General features: G+C 47.3%; 1 protein-coding gene across 3 annotated transcripts in view; it reads right to left on the bottom strand.

The window, feature by feature from the left end:
• FBXL20 (F-box and leucine rich repeat protein 20) overlaps positions 1-19,818 on the bottom strand; it is a 694,061-nt gene that overhangs the window by 162,228 nt on the left and 512,015 nt on the right. For all 3 annotated transcript variants that reach the window (XM_077459474.1, XM_077459476.1, XM_077459475.1), the window contains one exon: positions 19,327-19,383. In XM_077459474.1, coding sequence (XP_077315600.1) covers positions 19,327-19,383 — 57 coding nt within the window. The remainder of the gene's footprint in view (positions 1-19,326; positions 19,384-19,818) is intronic.

Genomic DNA, 19,818 nt, shown 5'->3' on the forward strand with positions numbered 1-19,818 from the left:
CAATAAAAAGCTCCCACTTTCATGGGCTGGCTTGCTGTGTGTTTGGCTTTTTAGTTTGGGGTGGTATTTTTCATGTGAGGGTTCTCATTTTATGCCTTTAAAGCCCCAAATGGCCTTGTATGTATTGGGGGGGGGGGCTATTTTTGGTTTTGTGTTAAAATATTGCAGCTGCAATGTCAATTTGTATGTTTTCTCTAAAGCCGTACATCTTTGAAGCAACATTTTGGATACATGCTACAGATGCACCACTTTACAGGCATTGTAAACCCCCCTGAGATACTAGCTTTAGGGATAGTTCACTCCACAGAAATGCAGTCCAGATGCATTCCAGATGCTTTTCTGCATGTGCGTTTTTGATGCAATCCAGTGCATTTATGATACGTTTTTGGTGCGTTTTTGATGCAGTCCAGTACTTTTTTCAACCTATTTTCTTAACCTTAAATAAGGACATGCTGGATGATGTGTTTTAGTTTGGACAGTGGGGAGGGGTGTTTTAGTTTGAGCTAGCTGCATTTGGGTTGGTCTGGGCATGCTCAGGGTCTTTAGTTTCCCTTACTATGCTTTTTGTGTGTGAACAGTACTTGGATGTTTCTGGGCATGCTCAGAGTGTATTTTTGGGTTAGTAATTTAAGGACATCCTTAACAGGTGTACCCGAAGTTCCATCTCTACATTGGGTGAACTTGCATTTTGTGTGTTTCATGGACTGTGCATGTATTTTCAATTACCTCATTAGCACACAAACCTATGTTATATAAGGCAGGGTTCACACTGGTACGACAAACGGTCTGACATTGGGAGCTCATGTCGCATGACGTGTAAAACAAAAAAAAAATCAACGTTTCCCTATGGGTGCCATCTTAACTGGTCCAACACAAGTTGGTCCGACTTTGAAAATGCTCCCTGTACTACTTTGGTCCAAATTTGATCCTACTTCAGTCCATTAACTTTCATTGAAGTAGGATCAAAGTCAGATCCTTGTCCTAACCATCCAACTATGGCATCCGACATTATGTTATTTCTAGCCCCCTGCTGTAGCCTATCCCATTGTGTGTTAGTTTTGATTGGTCAAAGGACAAGTCGTACTATCTGAAAAGTAAGATCAAAGTAGTATCCTGTTCATGAAAGTCAGATGGATGTAGGACCAATGTAGGACTGATGTCACAGAGCAAAGTAGGATGAAAGTCGTACTACTGTTGTGTAGTATAGTGTGAACCTGGCCTAAAGCTTGCAGATAGCATTCTTTACCTTGCCCTGAAAAGAGGCAAGATTGTGTGTGGCCGACAAGAGAGTACATTTGGATGTCCTTATCGAGTTTGTAACACATGTATTTTCTCTTTTTATATTGTTTGTTATGTCTTTGCAAAACAGATGTGTTTTCGAGCAAGTTTTTTTTTTACTTTGGTTTATTGTATTTGTTTGGGTGGGTGATATTTTCCCCTGAAATATATTTGTTGTCAGTGTGTGTCGTTTGTAGGTTGTTCACTTTGATTTAATTGTCTGCTGCATTTTGCAAAAACGTTCTCAAGATGATGAGACAAATGTTTAAATCCTTAATAGATATCCATCTGTGGGTGCAGTCCTTTTAACTCATGTTAATCATATTCTGTTAGTGTCTCAAATTAACATACTTTTTTTTTGCTTTCCTTACTCTTTTCCAAGTCCTGTTTTGTTGACCAATAAAATTTGTAGCAAATTTTTTATGGTTTTGTGTTTTTTGTTACTTTTCACGCAATACATTTCCCAGCTGCAGCTTAAAGCGGGAGTCCACCGGGACTCCGCGTTTTTTTTTTTTTTTTAAAAAGCCAGCAGCTACAAATACTGCAGCTGCTGACTTTTAAAATAGTGACACTTACCTGTCCAGCGCGCCCGCGATGTCGGCACCCGAAGCCGATCGCTAGGTCGTCTGTCGGGTCCTGCCGCCGCCATCTTGGGTATGGGAATCAGGAAATGGAGCCTTTCGGCTTCATTTCCCGGTTCCCTACTGCGCATGCACGAGCCGCGCGGCGCAATCCGGACGGTCTCCGCTGCCTCTGGGAACTGTGTGTTTCCCAGCAGGCAGCGGGGCACTTGCGCAAAGGGGCGGGCAGTTGCGGAAAGGGGCGTAATCTACGCCCCTTTCCGCAGACAGCTATCCCGGAAGTGGGTGCAGTTACCTGGATTATCCAGGTAACTGCACCCCCCTCCCCCCTGAAAGGTGCCAATTGTGGCGCCGGAGGGGGGGGGATTCCGATGAGCGGAGGTCCATTTTAGGGTGGACCTCCGCTTTAACTAGGCTGATTGGCATGGCAAATCCAAAAAATTTGCGATTTGTCTGAGTTCCTTTCCTGGTGCCTTCATGGTAGTATATGCATGGATTGTGTGTATGCTGCCACGGATAGAAATTACAGAGAGGTAAGTATTCCATTTTCCATTTTAACGTAGTGGTTCTCAGCCTCAGTTCTCAATTATCCCCAACAGGACATGTTTTGTGAATTTTATCTTGGCTAAAATAGCTGTCCAAAATACCAAGCCATTGACTGATTTAAAGCACCTGTGCAAGTTGAAGGAAAACCTGCAAACATGGCCTGTTGGGGGTACTTGAGGACTGGGTTGATAAACACGGATTTAGAGCACTGAGCTAAAATCTAGCACAAGACAATCCTATTCTAATTTTGGGCATTTGAGGGAAACCGAGTGTTAGAACCCCTTTTCTCTTTTGTTCATTGACAGACACAGCATCTTCATCTTGACCATAGGGTTATATCGTCCCTTTAGGAGAGGACTAGGCAAAAAGTGTTAAAAACAGCAATACTTGCACAGCACCCCCCAGGGGGACGGTCCTACTGGCTATAACCCCTCACACTGCATCCAGCAGCTCAGTTTTTTTCTGCCTAGTGTAGGAGAAGGACCTGGCTCCCGGTGGGACCGTTGGTCCTGGGAATTTTTTTCTATTTCTGCATTTTTGATTCCTGTAATCTACAATCAACAGCTGGGCTGGGTGACAGACTGGATAATATAGATCTTGGTAGTCTCCCCAGCCTGTCCATAGAGCGTGAACAGGCCCTAGCTACGCGCTGGGTCGGCCACGACATGCCCCGTCTGATCCAGGGGTGGCCGGTGAGCTATATGCTCCGGGGCACACATATGACCGGGCTACTGCTGTCTGTGTCACAGTGTGCCGTGGCCAACAGCCACCCCCGTACTGCTCGGATGATGGGTCTGTCTGTGGAATGCGTCTAGCAGTCCCTGTAGGAGGGGTAATTATGGTTCCACCTGTCTCGGCAGGATGGAGCAGCTGGACATTCCCTGGGAGGTCGACTAGGGGGTCTCTCACTCTACCTTTCTTCTCTCCCTGTCCCTTCCCACCTCCCCATGCTATGGGCCGCTGTGTGACTGGGCAGTAGGGGGTCCGGTGCACGTACCTGTCCAGGAGTCCTCCGGGGGGCTCCAAGTCCTGGCAGGGGGCTTGCTCATCCTCTTCCACGTTTCTGGTCCATGGTGGGGTGTTTGTGACGTGTTTGACATGTGGGGAGGCCGCTGCGGCCATTTTTCTGTAGCCACAGCCAGTTTTTGCCTTTCGGACATTTTCTCAGCGCTCTGACGTTTTTTGCTGAGGCGGCCGGCACCCATTTTCTATTAGCCTCAGGTAGTTTTGCATCTAGCACTGGGTGTTTGTTTACTTCTAGAACAGCACGCTTTTCACACAGACACCATGCAGATGACACAGGGGAGAGCAGACCACAGGAGCACAGTGCAGTACCTGGGTCAGGGTGGTGAGTCCTGCAGGGGGGCCCCTCAGTCTGTGGCAGCTAGACATTTGGTGTGACTCGCCTTAGGTCCCTAAGTGGTAACAGCCGAGTGTGTGTCAGCATGGCGTCGAAGCTGGCGCTTCTTCCCCAGCCGCTGGAGTGCCTCTGGGTGCTCTGTCGGCAGTCCTGGAGGCCTTTGTTGCCAGGGTGGAAGTGGCGAGGGAGCGCAAGGGGGGTAAAAAATGGCCTCTCCCCCACCCTCTTCTAGGTAAAGCTCTGATTCAGACTTGGGCCCCGCTGTGACAGGTCAGCACAGGAAAAGGTGCTTGCAAGAGCACTTATTACAGTGGTGCGGGATACCCTAAAGATGAAGGATACAGTGGGGGCATCTACAGAGGTGTCGGTCCCACAAGCCGGTCCACGCGGCTAAGGTGTTTCCTTACCCAACTTATTTTGATACGTTTATTTACAAGGAGTGGGGAAAACTGCAGCGGGCCTTTTCAGTCCCGAAACGCATGGTGGTGCGTTACCCCTTTGAGGAGATTTTCCTGAATAAATGGACATTTCTCCAGATTGTTGACCACCCCCAGTATCCAGGTTAAATAAGGTAACCATGATTCTGGTGGAAGGGACTCTTGCCTTCAAGGACCCTGCAGACCCTGGTGTCCCAGATGCTTACTGAATGGGCTAAATTGATGCCCTGTGAGTTGGAAAAGCAACAGGCTTTCCCGGTCTGCATGGAGCTGGCGGACAAGTTGGTGCAGGGCCTTAAGTATGTCTGTGATACGGCCTTAGATACGGGCCCCCTTTCTCTCTAGAGCCTCAGTATCAGCAGTAGTGATACATCCCCTGATTTGGCTGAAATGCTGGTCTGCGGACCAGGCATCTAAGAAAGTACTGGCGGAATTGCTCTTCCAGGGAGAGAGGCTATCTGGAGCCCCGCTGGACAACATTACTAAGAATGTTACTGAGGATAAGAGTACGTTGCTCCCACAGTCCAGAAAAGGTAAGGAGCCACATCATAGGTAAGGGCCCTCCTTTTCCGCTCAGAAGCAGATTTTTCGTCTGCCCAAGTCGGCAGGTAAGCGCTCCCAGTCCAACAAGGTACCTGCTGAGGGACAAAAACATCCCTGGTTTCGCAAGCCAAACAAGTCTGCGAGCAAATCTGTTACCACATGAAGGTTTTGCCCCGCCTGACTCTCGGGTGGGGGGGGGGGGGTCGCCTTCGGGAGACTGCAGCCCAGTGGATCTCCCTACTTTCCAATCAGTGGGTCTGCAAACTGGATTCATCAGGATACAAGTTAGAGTTTAAACGCAAAACAGATTTTCCCCCTCCAACCTTCATCTTCTTCCGGTTTGATGGGAAGCCCTGTTCGGGGCAGTACAGGACCTGCTGTTGCGTGGGGTGATAGTTACTGTACTGATGCCGGAAAGGATTCAGGGATTCTACTCCAATCTGTCTGTAGTCCCAAAGAAGGAAGGGGTCTGTCGGTGTCAGAAACCATGAACCAGACCGAGACAGAAGTACAATTAAATCACACTTGTTTATCAATAAAAAGTAAATAGGTAGAGTAAGCGTAGTCAAAGCTTAGCCAGAGTCCAGTAACCGGATCGAGTAGTCAGCCAGGCCAGAGTTGAATAACCAGATCGGGTAATCAACCAGGCCAGAAGTCAGGGATCCAAGTGGAGGAACAGCAAGCAGGATAAAGAGCCAGAAGGGGTGTCAGCAAGCCAGTCTTTAAACATGAATGCAGGAGATGGTTTCTTGCGATGTGACCAAGGCGAAGGCAGAGATGAAGTGAGCTGGACAGCTTTAAGTAGGCAGGTCAGACAAGCAGGATCAGGAACAGCTGGTAACTGTGGAGAGAGATGAGAGCTGGCAATTAGCCGACAGCTGAGCAGCCAGCCCAGAGAAGGAAGCCAGGCCTGACAATACCCCCTCCTCAATGAACCCTCTCCCTCGGAGGGCCAATGGGCTTGAAGGGAAAACATCTATAGAAATCGCGGAGGAGGGCAGGGGCATGTACATCCAAGGATGAAACCCAGGAGCTTTCCTCCGGACCATAGCCCTTCCAGTGCACCGGGTACTGTATGCGCCCACAGAACCTACGGGAGTCAACAATGGATTTTACCTCATACTCCTCATGGTTCTCAACCTATATAGGGTGAGGACGTGTCACAGAGGTGGTAAATCGGTTGCAGACCAACGGTTTTAATAAGGAGACATGAAACACATTTGAGATGTGCATACTAGGAGGAATGTCAAACTCGTAAGCCACTGGGTTAATCCTGCGAAGGATACGGAAAAGCCCAATAAACCGAGGTGCAAACTTCAGTTAGGGAACACGAAGTTGGAGGTTGCGAGATGACAGGCAGACCCTGTCCCCAACCTGGTAGGAAGGCGCAGGCAGCCGTCTGCGGTCAGCATGGAGTCTGTACCTATCATTAGCATGACGCAAAGCCTCCTGGACTTGTATCCAAGTGGAACGAAGGCCACAGAGATGCTCCTCTAAAGCAGGAATACTATGCAGAACAAACGAGTCAGGGAACATGGAAGGCTGGAAACCATAATTCGTCATACATGGAGACAATTGGGAGGCAGAATTCAAGGCAGTGTTGTGAGCAAACTCTGCCCATGGTAATAGGTCTGACCAGTTGTTATGGTGGTCAGAAATATAGCAATGTAGGAATTGCTCCAAGGACTGATTGGCTCGCTCTGCAGCCCCATTAGACTGCGGGTGATACGCAGAAGAAAAAGCACGCTGAATTCCCAACTGTGCACAAAAGGCTCATTAGAACCGGGAGACAAACAGACTGCCCCTGTCCGGGACAATCACCTTGGGTAGCCCATGTAAGCAAAAGATCTCCCGACCAAAAATGGAAGCCAGTTCCTTCGAAGTAGGCAACGTCTTAAGTGGACTACAATATCTTTTAGCCCTTGTACACACGGTCGGAGATTCTGACAACCAAATCCGTCGGATTTTGTCCGAAACTGTTGTATACACACGGTCGGACAAAGTTGTCGGAAAATCCGACGTGATGACGTTATTTCGTTACGATGGGACTACGTTCATGCTAGTAGCCAATAGCTTTGGTGTAGGAATTTGATTTGAGCATGCATGGCACTTTCTCCGACCGGAATTCTCTACACATGATCGGAGTATGTCCGATCGGAGAATTTTGTAGGCCGATGTAGACCACACACAGTCAGAATGTCCAACAAAACAGTCCGATCGGACACATTCCATCGGAATCTCCGACCGTGTGTACAAGGGCTTAGAACCGGTCAACCACCATAAGGATAAGAGTGTTGCCTTGGGAGTTCGGCAACTCCACAATGAAATCCATAGACAGGTGCGTCCAGGGCCTCTCTCCATTAGGTATGGGTTGTAGGAGGCACACTGGAAGGTGTCGTGGAGTCTTACTCTGAGCACACACGGAACAGGCAGCTACAAAAGACGGTTACATCAGCCTGAAGACTAGGTCACCAGAATTGTTGGGAAATGGCCCAAATGTGTTGATTCTTCCCAGGATGGCTAGCAGCCTTGGGAGAATGGCAAGTCTGGAGCACGGCAGTACGGAGACTCTCTGGGACAAAGCAGCGGTCACAAGGTTTCTCAGGAGGAGCATGGACCTGAGCAGCAAGAATTTTGCCACCCAAAGGAGATGTAATTCTGGTACGAACCGTAGCAAAGATATGATCAGAAGGAACCACAGGAACGGGAACCGACTCCGACTTGAAGTGGAGGAAAATTGTCGTGACAAGGAATCAGCCCTTACATTCTAGTACTGGGAATACATAGTACTGGGAAAAATGAGACAATGTAATTAAAACTCGACAAGAAAAGAGCCCATCACGCCCTTCTGGGAGTTAGGCGCTTAGCCTCAGACAATGTGAGATTCTTATGGTCAGTAAGAATGAGAACCGGCACAGTGGTACCTTCAAGGAGATGTCTTCATTCTTTCAGGGTTAAAATGATTGCCAACAGGTCTCTGTCACCAGTCTCGTAATTGCACTCAGCAGGTGTAAATTTCTTGGAAAAGTAGCCAAACGGATGCATAGTGCTCTCAGAGTTAGGACGTTGAGACAGAAGGGCGCCAATTCCCATCTCAGAAGCATCAACTTCTAGGATAAAAGGCAACGTAGGATCAGGACGTGCCAACACAGGAGCAGAAACAAAGGCACCCTTGAGAGTCTCAAAGGCCTTAATGGACTCCGGAGACCAACTCTGTGGGTTACCGTCCTTTCTGGTCATATCAGTCAGGGGCTTGACCAGAGACGAGAAGTTATGAATAAACTTCCGATAGTAGTTGGCAAAGCCCAGGAAACGCTGCAGAGGACGTAAACCCACGGGTCGAGGCCACTGTAGGACTGGCGAAGGTTTCTCTGGGTCCATCGAAAAACCAGCAGTGGAAATTACATTGCCCAGGAATGTAATCTGTTCATGATAGAACTCGCACTTCTCCAGTTTACAATAGAGATTGTTCTCTCTTAGTTTCTGAAGCACACGACAGACATCTGTGTGGTGGCTCTCCAGGGACTTGGAAAATATGAGGATATCATTGAGATAAACCACCACACATAACTGCAACAAATCTCAGAGGACATCGCTAATAAATTCCTGGTTAACTGCCGGGGCGTTACAAAGGCCAAAAGGCATTACTGGGTATTCATAATGGCCTGTTCTGGTATTAAACGCAGTTTTCCACTCGGCGCCCTCCTTAATGTGCACGAGATTGTATGCCCCTCTCAAGTCAAGCTTCGTGAAAACCGTTGCTCCCTTGAGGCGGTCAAATAACTGTGTAATCAATGGAATCGGGTAGGCATTCTTAATCGTGACACGATTGAGACCCCTATAATCAATACAAGGTCTCAGTTCACTGCTCTTCTTCACAAAGAAGAAACCAACACCAGCAGGAGATGAGGATTTGCAGGTGAAAACTCAAGAAAGTGCGTCTGCAGCATACTACTCCATGGCCTTATCCTCCAAGACCAACAAAAGGTAAACCCGGCCACGAGGAGGTATGGCAACAGGTTGAAGGTCAATTGCACAATCATAAGACCGGTGTGGAGGCAAACTACCGGCTTGACCTTTGTCAAAGACATTGCTAAAATCACGGTACTCCTCCGGCAGGGAGGAGAGTGAAGAGGTGCACAGGACCTTGGATACCTTCAGGAAGCATGTCTCAATGCATTGTGGTGACCAGAAGAGAACCTCAGCATGGAGCCAATCAAAAGAGGGGTTGTGCCTCTGTAATCAAGGATAACCAATAACCAGCAGAAACCTGAGTGAGGAAATAACTTGGAATTGGATTATCTCATAATGAAGACCCCTACGGCCATGGCCAATGGAACAGTCTCATGAGTCACATGGGCAGGCTGTAGAGGTCTCCCATCAAGAGCCTCAATGGCAAGTGGAGTGTTGCGCAGCTGTAGCGGAATCAAGTGCTGCGATATAAAGGCAGCATCAATGAACAGGCCTGCAGCCCCAGAGTCGATTAGAGCCTGTATCGCGATGGAGGACTCAGCCCAAAAAAGGGTGACCGAAACCAGGAGCTTATCCTTCTGGATAAAGACAAAACTAAGCCACCTAAGGTCGGTCCATGACAGGACCTCAAGGTTCAGGCATTCCCGGGATGGGTATGACAAAAAGTGACCTGCTTGGCCACAATAAAGACACAATCTCTCCCTCCTCCTAAAAGCTCTCTCATCCACAGAGAGACGTGTGAAGCCTAAGTGCATGGGTTCATCTTCACTAACCGACTCGGTACCAGAAGGCATGGGAGGTGAGGGAGGCAAGGGTGGGACTGCAAAGCTCGTAGGCAAACACACATGAGGCTTCCGCAAGCACTCTTTCGAAGAAAGTCTTTCTCTGAGTCTGGAATCAATGAGGATGGCATACGAGATCAAGCTCTCCAGCTCAGTGGGTATATCTCGGGCTGCTATCTTATCCTTGATGGAATCCGAGAGACCATGAGAAAAAGCAGCCACGAGGGCCTCATTGGTCCAAGCAACCTCTGCTGCCAGAATATGAAATTCAATGGCGTAGTCGGCACTAGTTCTCGTACTCTGATGGACATGAGGCACTTGGTAGCAGAAGCGGAGCATGCGGGAATGTCAAATACCTTTTTAAATGAGGCCACAAAGTCAGGGTAACTCAAGCAAACAGGTTTTTGCATCTCCCATAGAGGGTTTGCCCAGGCTAAGGCTCTCTCAGAAAGCAAAGATATCACAAAACCTACTTTGCTTCTGTCCGTGGGAAACGCCTGGGGCAGCATCTCAACCTGGTTGAGAAACCCTCCGCATTGAACTGGATCGCCCCCAAATCGCTAGGGAAGTGGAGCGGAACCAGACATACCTCTTATAGAGGTAATACTCGAGGCGGATGCCTGCACAGAGATTGGCGCAGCAGCAGGGACAGCCTGCAATACAGGTTGTACTGGAGCAGCCACAGTGGGGGATTCCAGGTGAGCCGTGCGGCTCAGGAGCGTTTGTAACGCTATGGCAAACTGATCCATGCAGTTATCTTACTCATCCAATCTGGAAAAATTACCGACAAGTGGATTGACTGTATCTTCTAAATTCATGGCCTTCGCCTACTGTCAGAAACCATGAACCAGACCGAGACAGAAGTACAATTAAATTACACTTGTTTATTAATAAAAAATTAAAAGGTAAATAGAGTAAGTGTAGTCAAAGCTTAGCCAGAGTCCAGTAACTGGATCGAGTAGTCAGCCAGGCCAGCGTTCAATAACCAGATTGAGTAATCAGCCAGGCCAAAAGTCAGGGATCCAAGTGGAGGAACAACAAGCAGGTTAAGGAGCCAGAAGGAATGTCAGCAAGCCAGTCTTCAAACAGGAACGCAGGAGATGGTTTCTTGTGATATGACCAAGGCGAAGGCAGAGATGAAGTGAGCTGGACAGCTTTAAGTAGGCAGGTCAGACTAGCAGGATCGGGAACAGCTGGGTAATTGGAGAGATGAGAGCTGGCAATTAGCCAACAGCTGAGCAGCCACCCAGAGAAGGAAGGGCTAAGCCAGCCCTGACAGTCTGGTCCTAGACCTCAAGGCCGTCAACAGCTTTGTGAAAGTACAAAGGTTCAGGATGGAATCAGTTCGCTCAGTGGTCGCTGCACTTCATCAGTGTGATTTTCTGGCATCCCTGGACATCAAGGACGCATACTTGCATGTCCCCATATGCATCAAGCATCAGAAGTTTCTGCATTTTGAGGTCGGGGATGAGCATTACCAATTTGTAGCTCTCCCTTTTGGCCTGGCGTCGGCACAGAGGGTCTTCACCAAGGTGCTAGCCCCAATTTTAGCTTTGCTAAGGCAGTGAGGGATCGCAATCGTGGGTTACGTGGACAATCTCCTTCTGAGAGCACCTTCCGCTTCAGAATTAAGGGAGGATGTGGCAATTACTATGCAAACTCTCCGGGAGTTTGGTTGGGTACTGAACCTACAGAAGTCTGTGTTGGTGCCGACTCAACACCTGGAGTACCTGGGCCTGCTTCTGTAAGAGTTTTTCTCCCTTCGGACAAGCTGCGGTGAAGTTGTTGGTGTCCCACAGGTGGTCGTCGCTGCATTTTTGCATGCGAGTCCTGGGTCTCATAGTAGCCACTTTCGAGGCGGTACCGTATGCTCAATTCCACACTCGAGTCGTGCAAAAGGAGGTCCTGTCCAAATGGCATAAATCTCCATTGTCCCTGGATTGTCAAATACGGGTGAGCCAGCTAGTCAGGGATTCCCTGCTCTGGTGGCTGAGGTTGCTGGCTCTTCGATCCGGGAAGTCGTTCCTTCCTCTAAATTGGACGGTGATCACAACGGATGCCAGCCTGACCAGTTAGGGGGGGGGGGGGGGGGTTTGGGGCGTACAGTCAGCAGAGTGTCGCTGGAAGGGACCTAGGTCAGTCGGATTCCGTACTCTCCACTATGCTGAGGGCACAGAAGTCTTCTTCCCAGAAGATTTATCATCGTACGTGGAAGGCCTACATCTCCATGTGCGAGGAGATGGGGTGGCATCCACGCACATACTCGATTTCCAGGATCAGAAACTTGTCGTAAGCACCATCAAAGGGCAGATATCAGCTTTGGCTGTCTTTTTTTCAGCGACCCTTGGCAACTCATTCATTGGCGAGTACGTTTGTTCAGGGGGTTCGACATGTGGCTGCTCCGGTTCGACCACCGTTACCTCCGTGGGATTCGAATTTGGTGCTCCCGGTGCTTCAGTAACCGTCGCTTGAAAACATTAGGGAGCTCCGCTTATTGACACTCTCTCAGAAAGTGCTCTGCGGGTGTATCTGTCTGCTATGGCTCCTTTTCGGAGGTTGGACTCACTGTTTGTATGGGTGGCTGGTCCAAAGAAGGGATTGTGGTCTCGTCGCCCACCATATCTCGATGGATCAGCCAGATTATGGTTCAGGCTTATGAAATAAGGGGGCGGACGCCTCCCTTTCCTGTCACAGCACATTCTACCAGGGCAATTGGTGCCTCTTGGGCTTTCCGACATCAAGTCTCAGTTTCCCAGGTGTATAAGGCGGCGACCTGGTCGTCCATTCACACTTTCACAAAATTTTACAAGGTTGATGTGAGTGCATCTTTGGATGCTAGCTTCGACCGCAAGGTTTTGCAGGCGGCTGTTTAAGGTTGCAACTCCTCCATTGAGGAGCTCTGGTTGTTATGGGTGGAGTTATTTTTTTGCTGTTCATATGGGCGTACTTGTACGTCCCTGCCCCCCCGGTGCCTGCGGCGGTCGGTATTCGTTCGGGAGCGATCCGGGATGAGGGGGCGGCCATTCATTCATGGCCACCCCCTCGCGATCGCTCCCGACGAATGGAAATCCTTCGTGACATTAATTCCTCTCCTGTAATGTAAACACAGGAGAGGAAGTGATGTAATCTCTCCTCCGTGTCGGTATTTTTCGTTCCGACACCGAGGAGAGAGGATCGGTGAGTTGCACCAACACGACACTTCACAGTAGAACATGCCAGGCACACTCACACCCCCCCTTTACCCCCCTTTACCCCCCCAATTACCCCTGCCCCCCCAGTCACAGTGACACCAATGCATTTTTTTATTTTTTATTTTTTTGCATTGGTGTCATTTGTGACTGTAATAACTGTTAGGGCAGTTAGGGTTAGCCCCCTTTAGTTCTAATGTACCCCCCTAACCCCCCCCAATAAAGGTTTAACCCCGTGATCACCCCCCGTCGCCAGTGTCACTAAGGCTGGGTTCACATTGCAGCGGTTTATGAGAACGGATGTGATTCGCACCGCACTGCAGTGCAAATCACATCCGATCTCTGCGATTCGAGTTCAGCCATTCGCCGCACCCGCCGCAAATTCGCACAGGACCCTTTTTTTGGTCCGCAGCAGAATCGGATCGCATGGGTGTTCACACCATGCGATCCGAGTTTGCAGATCGCACTGCGATATGCGAACTGATCTGGGGGTGTCATTAACATTTCACTGACACTCCCAGCAGTTCGCATAGGGCAGTGTGAACTGCCGCCGGGAGGCATGCGATGCGGGAACCCGCCGCGGATTCGTGGCGTTCCCGCATCGCTCCAGTGTGAACCCAGCCTAATAAGCGATCGTTTTTCTGATCGCTGTATTAGTGTCACAGGTGACGCTAGTTAGGCAGGTAGGTATTTAGGTTCGCCGCAGCTTTTTATAGCGCCAGGGACCCCCATATACTACCGCATAAAGCCCCCTGATTGCCCCCTAGTTAACCCTTTCACCAGTGATCACCATATAACTGTTACAGGTGACGCTGGTTGGTTAGTTATTTTTTTATAGTTTCAGGGCACCCGCCATTTATTACCTAGTCTCACTAGTGTACCCCTAAATTTAGGGGTGTCTACTTTCCAAAATGGGGTCATTTGGGGGGGTTTGTGCCATCTTAGCATTTTATGGCCTTCAAAACTGTAACGCCCTTAGAAAGCCTGAAGGCGGTGCTTGGTTTTCGGGGCCCCGTACGCGGCTAGGCTCCCAAAAAGTCCCACATGTGGTATCCCCGTACTCAGGAGAAGCAGCAGAATTTATTTTGAGGTGTCATTTCACATATGCCCATGGCATGCGTGAGCAATATATCATTTAGTGACAACTTTGTGAAAAAAAAATTAAAAAAAATTAAAGTTTGTAATTTTCCCGCAACTTGTGGCAAAATATAAAATATTCCATGGACTCAACATGCCTCTCAGCAAATAGCTTGGGGTGTCTACTTTCTAAAATGGGGTCATTTGTGGGGGTTTTGTGCCATCTTGGCATTTTATGGCCTTCAAAACTGTAATAGGTAGTGAGGAGTGAAGTCAAATATTTACGCCCTTAGAAAACCTGAAGGCGGTTCTTGGCTTTCGGGGCCCCGTACGCGGCTTGGCTCCCAAAAAGTCCCACATATGTGGTATCCCCGTACTCAGGAGAAGCAGCAGAATTTATTTTGGGGTGTCATTTCACATATGCCCATGGCATGCGTGAGCAATATATCATTTAGTGACAACTTTGTGAAAAAAAAATTAAAAAAAATTAAAGTTTGTAATTTTCCCGCAACTTGTGGCAAAATATAAAATATTCCATGGACTCAACATGCCTCTCAGCAAATAGCTTGGGGTGTCTACTTTCTAAAATGGGGTCATTTGTGGGGATTTTGTGCCATCTTGGCATTTTATGGCCTTCAAAACTGTAATAGGTAGTGAGAAGTGAAATCAAAAATTTACGCCCTTAGAAAGCCTGAAGGCGGTGCTTGGTTTTCGGGGCCCCGTACGCGGCTAGGCTACCAAAAAGTCCCACATATGTGGTATCCCCGTACTCAGGAGAAGCAGCAGAATTTATTTTGCGGTGTCATTTCACATATGCCCATAGCATGTGTGAGCAATATATCATTTAGTGACAACTTTGTGTAAAAAAAAAAAAAAAAAAAAAAAAATTTTTTGTCATTATTCAATCGCTTGAGGCAAAAAAATAAAATATTCAATGGGCTCAACATGCCACTCATCAATTTCCTTAGGGGGTCTACTTTCCAAAATAGGTTCATTTGGGGGGGTTTTGTACTGCCCTGCCATTTTAGCACCTCAAGAAATGAGATAGGCAGTCGTAAACTAAAAGCTGCGTAAATTCCAGAAAACGTACCTTAGTTTGTAGATGTGACAACTTTTGCGCAAACCAATAAATATACAGTTATTGACTTTTTTTTTACCAAAGACATGTGGCTGAATACATTTTGGCCTAAATGTATGACTAAAATTGAGTTTATTGGATTTTTCTAACAAAAAGTAGAAAATATCATTTTTTTTCAAAATTTGCGGTCTTTTTACGTTTATATCGCAAAAAATAAAAATCGCAGAGTCAGTCAAATACCTTTAAAAGAAAGCTCTATTTGTGGGAAGAAAAGGATGCAAATTTCGTTTGGGTACAACATTGCATGACCGTGCAATTACCAGTTAAAGCAGCGCAGTGCCAAAGTGTAAAAAGACCTCTGGTCATTTACCAGCAAAATGGTCCGGTCTGAAAGTGGTTAATAGGCAAGAGAGTTGGAGGAGCGGTGTACACACCTCTCCAAAGATGCTGCTTGCAGGACATTTAACGCCCTGACAGCGCACCGCTCCAGTGTGAAAGTCCTTGGGGCTTTTCTCATTGGAGTGAATGGAGCCGCTCTTTCAGGGCACTTTGCAGGTGCTATTTTTAGGGTATCCCACACCACTGTGATAAGTGTTCCTACAAGCAATTTTTCCTGTGCTGACCCTGACACGGAGTCATTCTCACTGTCCGAACAGTCCTGGTCCGCATCATCTGAAACTTCAAAACAGGGGCCGCCTGCCCCAGTGGGACCCGAGTCTGAATCAGAGCTTTCCCCAGAAGACAATGGGGGGAGGGGGCATTTTTTACCCCCCTTTCACCTGAACACCACTTCCACCCTGACAACAAAGGACTCCAGGACCACCGACCGAGCGTCCATAGGCAGGGGGACCGGTTGCCATAACATGGATGTCTGGGGGAGAAGTGCCAGCTTCTGACACCATGCTGACCCATGCTTGCCTGTCACCACTTAGGGACCTAAGGCAAGTCACACAAAATGCCCACCCTCCTAGCTGCCACAGACTGAGGGGCCCCCCGCAGGACTCACCCCCCTGACCCAGGTACTGCGCTGTACGGCTACCATCCGCTCTCCCCTGTGTCAACAACGAGGTGTTCTATGTAAAATTCGTGCTGTTCTACAAAGAAACAGTCAGTCGCCCAGCGCTAGAGGCAAAACAAGCTGAGGCTGCCGGCCGCCTCAGAAAAAAAACGTCTGAGGGTGCCGGGAAAGTGTTCGAAAGGGAAAAAACTGGCTGTGGCTACAGGAAAAAGGCAGAGGCGGCCTCCCCATATGGCGTACACATTAAAACACCCCACCATGGCCCAAAAAACAGGGAAAAGGACGAGCGGACCACCAACACTCAGCACAGCCCCCTGCCAGGACTCTAAGCCCCCCGGAGGACTCCTGGCCAGGTATGTGCACCGCTCCTCCATATGTCCAGTCACACAGCGGCCCATAGCATGGGGAGGAGGGAAAGGGACAGGGAGAGAAGAAAGGGAGAGCGATAGACCCCCTAGTCGACCTTCCAGGGAATGCCCAGCTGCTCCATCCTGCTGAGACAGGTGTAACTGTACTTACCCCTCCTGCAGGGACTGCTGGATGCATTCCACGGACAGACCCATCACCTGAGTAGTACGGGGTGGCTGTGGGCCATGCACACTGACACAGACATCAGTAGACTGGTCATATGTGTGCCCCGGAGCATATAGCTCTCCGGCTGCCCCTGGATCAGATGGGACATGTCGTGGCCGACCCAGCGCATAGCTAAGGTCTACTCACACTCGATGGCCAGGCTGGGGAGACTACCAGGATCTATATTATCCAGCCTGTCACCCAGGGAGCCAGGTCCTTCTACACTAGGCAGAATAAAAACTGACCTGCTTGATGCAGTGTGAGGGGTTATACCCAGTAGGAGTGCCCCCTGGGCGGTTCTGTGCAGCTTTGTTGTTTTTACATGTTCTGCCTAGTCATGTCCTGAAGTTGGCGATATAACACTAAGATGACTACCCATAGACACGCACATGATCACACAGATAATATGCTGGAAATACTCCCTTCTTTGTGAGCAATATATTTTTCACGCTTGTTCAAAACCTTTGGTTTCTTTAAGAACTAAAGTTCTGAGGGCCAGTTCACACCAGATGCAGTTCTGTGTGCTTTTTTTCTACACAGGAACTGACTGCATGGTGTGAACTAGAGCCATTGGAATACATGGAAAACACTGCATGCATTTTTAGTGCTCTTTCACACGAGACACAGTTCCGTGTGCTTTTTTTCTGCACTAATAATCCATGCACACTGTTTTCCATGTATTCCAATGGCTCTAGTTCTGCTCTAATTGCTCACACAGATGAGTGGATTTAGATGTTAGCCAATCAGATTGCACAGTGTATGGGGAAAGAATTGCTCAGAATGCATAATACACAGACATGTATTAAGAAGATGTTTTCATGGAAGTTTCGGGTCCATCAATGATTATAGACTATCACCATAAAAAGCACACAATTACATTTTGACAATTATGACATTTCACATCCAAGTCCAGGGAAGATCTGCACAATTGTTGATCTGAGGAAGATCTCTAGAATGAACATTGAGCTGTTTCAAAAAGAAATTACTGAATGGAATAAAACTGTAAGCAATATTCTCCATGTGATAAGGAAAATCTCATTAGCAAGTGCCCAATGTCTGTTCTGTATTTAAGAATGTGTCTGCGCCCATGCACGCAACAGTTCCGCGCATCCGGCGCAAGTCACCAGCTTGTTTCTATTCGTTTAAGAATGCACCATGTCGCAATAACTATTCCTGCATGCGCAAATGCAGCAACATGTTCGTAAATCAGCCCCTATGTTTATGGTGGTGATCAGTGACTAATAGTGTGGCAGGCAATCTGGTGCTGGCACTGGCTGGGAGGGACACTGCCACAGACATCACTAGTAACACTAATGCAGTGATAATACTGTACACCGACATTGTACTAATGGCACTTGCTGGGTGACATGGTTGATCATAAGGACAATCAATGGATTAACTGTGTGCCTAACAAGTGTATGCAAATGTATGTGTGCTGGTATTACTCGCAGTTCTGGCTGGGTTTCTCTCCTTACTTTCAGTTCTGAATAGCAGGGAGAAATCCAGCCAGAGCCTAGGTTTACAGACATACAAATCTGTGCTCTGATTGCTCACAGCTGATCAGCAGGTATACAGCCCAAATGATTGGCTGTAACCTGCTGACAAACTCATGCTGTGTTCAATCACAGCACAGGTCAGCAGGGGACATGCGCATACCAGGAAGTACACTCTGTACATCGCGGTACCTGCCCGTGCTGTCTGCTAGCAGTAAATGTACAATTAGTGGGCAGCAGGTGGTTAAGATTTATAAGTAATAACAAAAGAGATTGTTGATTCATGAATCATCCTTTAGGGGATCAAGAAGGAATTTATCCCGTTGGAGTAAATTGGACCATGTGTTATAGTTTTTTTTTCCTTCAGTTTTAACTTTGGGTATAGTATTCTGTATATGGAGGCTTTCTATTTATTTATTTTTTTCTATTGTTTTACCTAGAGGACTTGTGCCTTTTTTTTAACCTACGTAACCTCCTTCAGTGATGTAGTACCTGGGTCCAAGCACAAATAGGGTGATATCACTACATTTACAGTCCAATGCCAGGCACCTCAAGGTATTTTGATAGCAGCTGTGACAAGGCGCAATGGAGAAGCACCGAAGAGGTGAGCTTTACACAGATGCTGTCACTTTGCCCTAAACAACCTGGCAATGCCTCCTTCATAGTCTTCCTATTGCATTTCTTCTGAAACTATTCTTCCATGCCATAACAAAATGGTCTCTCTACTGCAAGAGTTATAATAATTACCTAGAAAAAAAAACTGTCAAGAGAAAACATGAACCTTTTTCCAGCATGGCTTTAAAAGTAAACAAAACAGCTAAAAATCAGGTCATCAATTTTTTCCATCCTAATTAATGTGAACCACAATACATTTTTTTTTTGTCATTTTGGATAATGTATGGGAAAAGGTAAATTTGTACCCGATCTTTATTGCCGTCTGCCAGTTTTAGGAACGTCACGCTTCCTGTACTGATGGCTGGTGCCACTGGTAAGGGCATGAAGAAAATATCTTCAACATGGAACATTTTATTTTCATTGCCAACCTGTTGGGGTGTGACTTGTCATGGGATTTGGAACTGTCAAATCGCATGACAAGTCATACTGGTGTGAACAGGGGCTTTATGGCTTCAGGGCAAAAAGTGGGGGAAAACCTTCCTAACAGGAATAGCAACTAAGTTATCTACACTATCCAAAAAAAAACCACCATCTGCTTTTCTTTCACATTTGGTCATCCAACTTCTACCCTAAATCATTACTGTTTTGTTGGCCCTAATTTTCATTTTTAACATTATAATCAAATACATATACTGCACTGGTTTCTTTGATTCTGTTGTGCCGATAACCGCAAAGAATTTAAATAAAAACTGCACCTCACAGCTTCCACACAAAGAAACACTCACCAACACTTGCAGCCTTGGACAGTGTATGGAGAGCTGGATAAGCGTGCTATCTGTAATCTGCAATAGAAACAAAGGTGAATGATAATGCAATGATGCTACATATCTGCCAAATCTAAACCCTGATATCTGAAATAGCACTAGCATATCTTTTCTACTAATTTGTGTATACATATCTGAAGCTTTGTTTTTTTCACATAAAGAATATACTGTATATGTAAACTCTGTTTCAACTTTTATGAAACCAGACCACACAATACTAAACATATGTTGTCAAAATACGACAGTGATTTTTTGTTTTTGTTTTGAGTCTAAGCCCATGAGCCCAAGAATAAAAATGTAACATTGCAGTTCATTAATTATTAGATGTGTTGGCTGCATTAGTTTTGTCATCCAGGCAGTTCTCCCTTTATTTTTTACCTGGTGATCCCGCCAATAAAATGATTCCTGTCCTAGGGTGACAACATTCACTCACCTTTAGTTATCAATGAAGCA

The sequence above is a fragment of the Lithobates pipiens genome, unplaced genomic scaffold (genome assembly GCF_037356315.1).
Source record: "Lithobates pipiens isolate NorthernLeopardFrog02 unplaced genomic scaffold, aLitPip1_a1.2 Scaffold_28, whole genome shotgun sequence".
Taxonomy (NCBI): domain Eukaryota; kingdom Metazoa; phylum Chordata; class Amphibia; order Anura; family Ranidae; genus Lithobates; species Lithobates pipiens.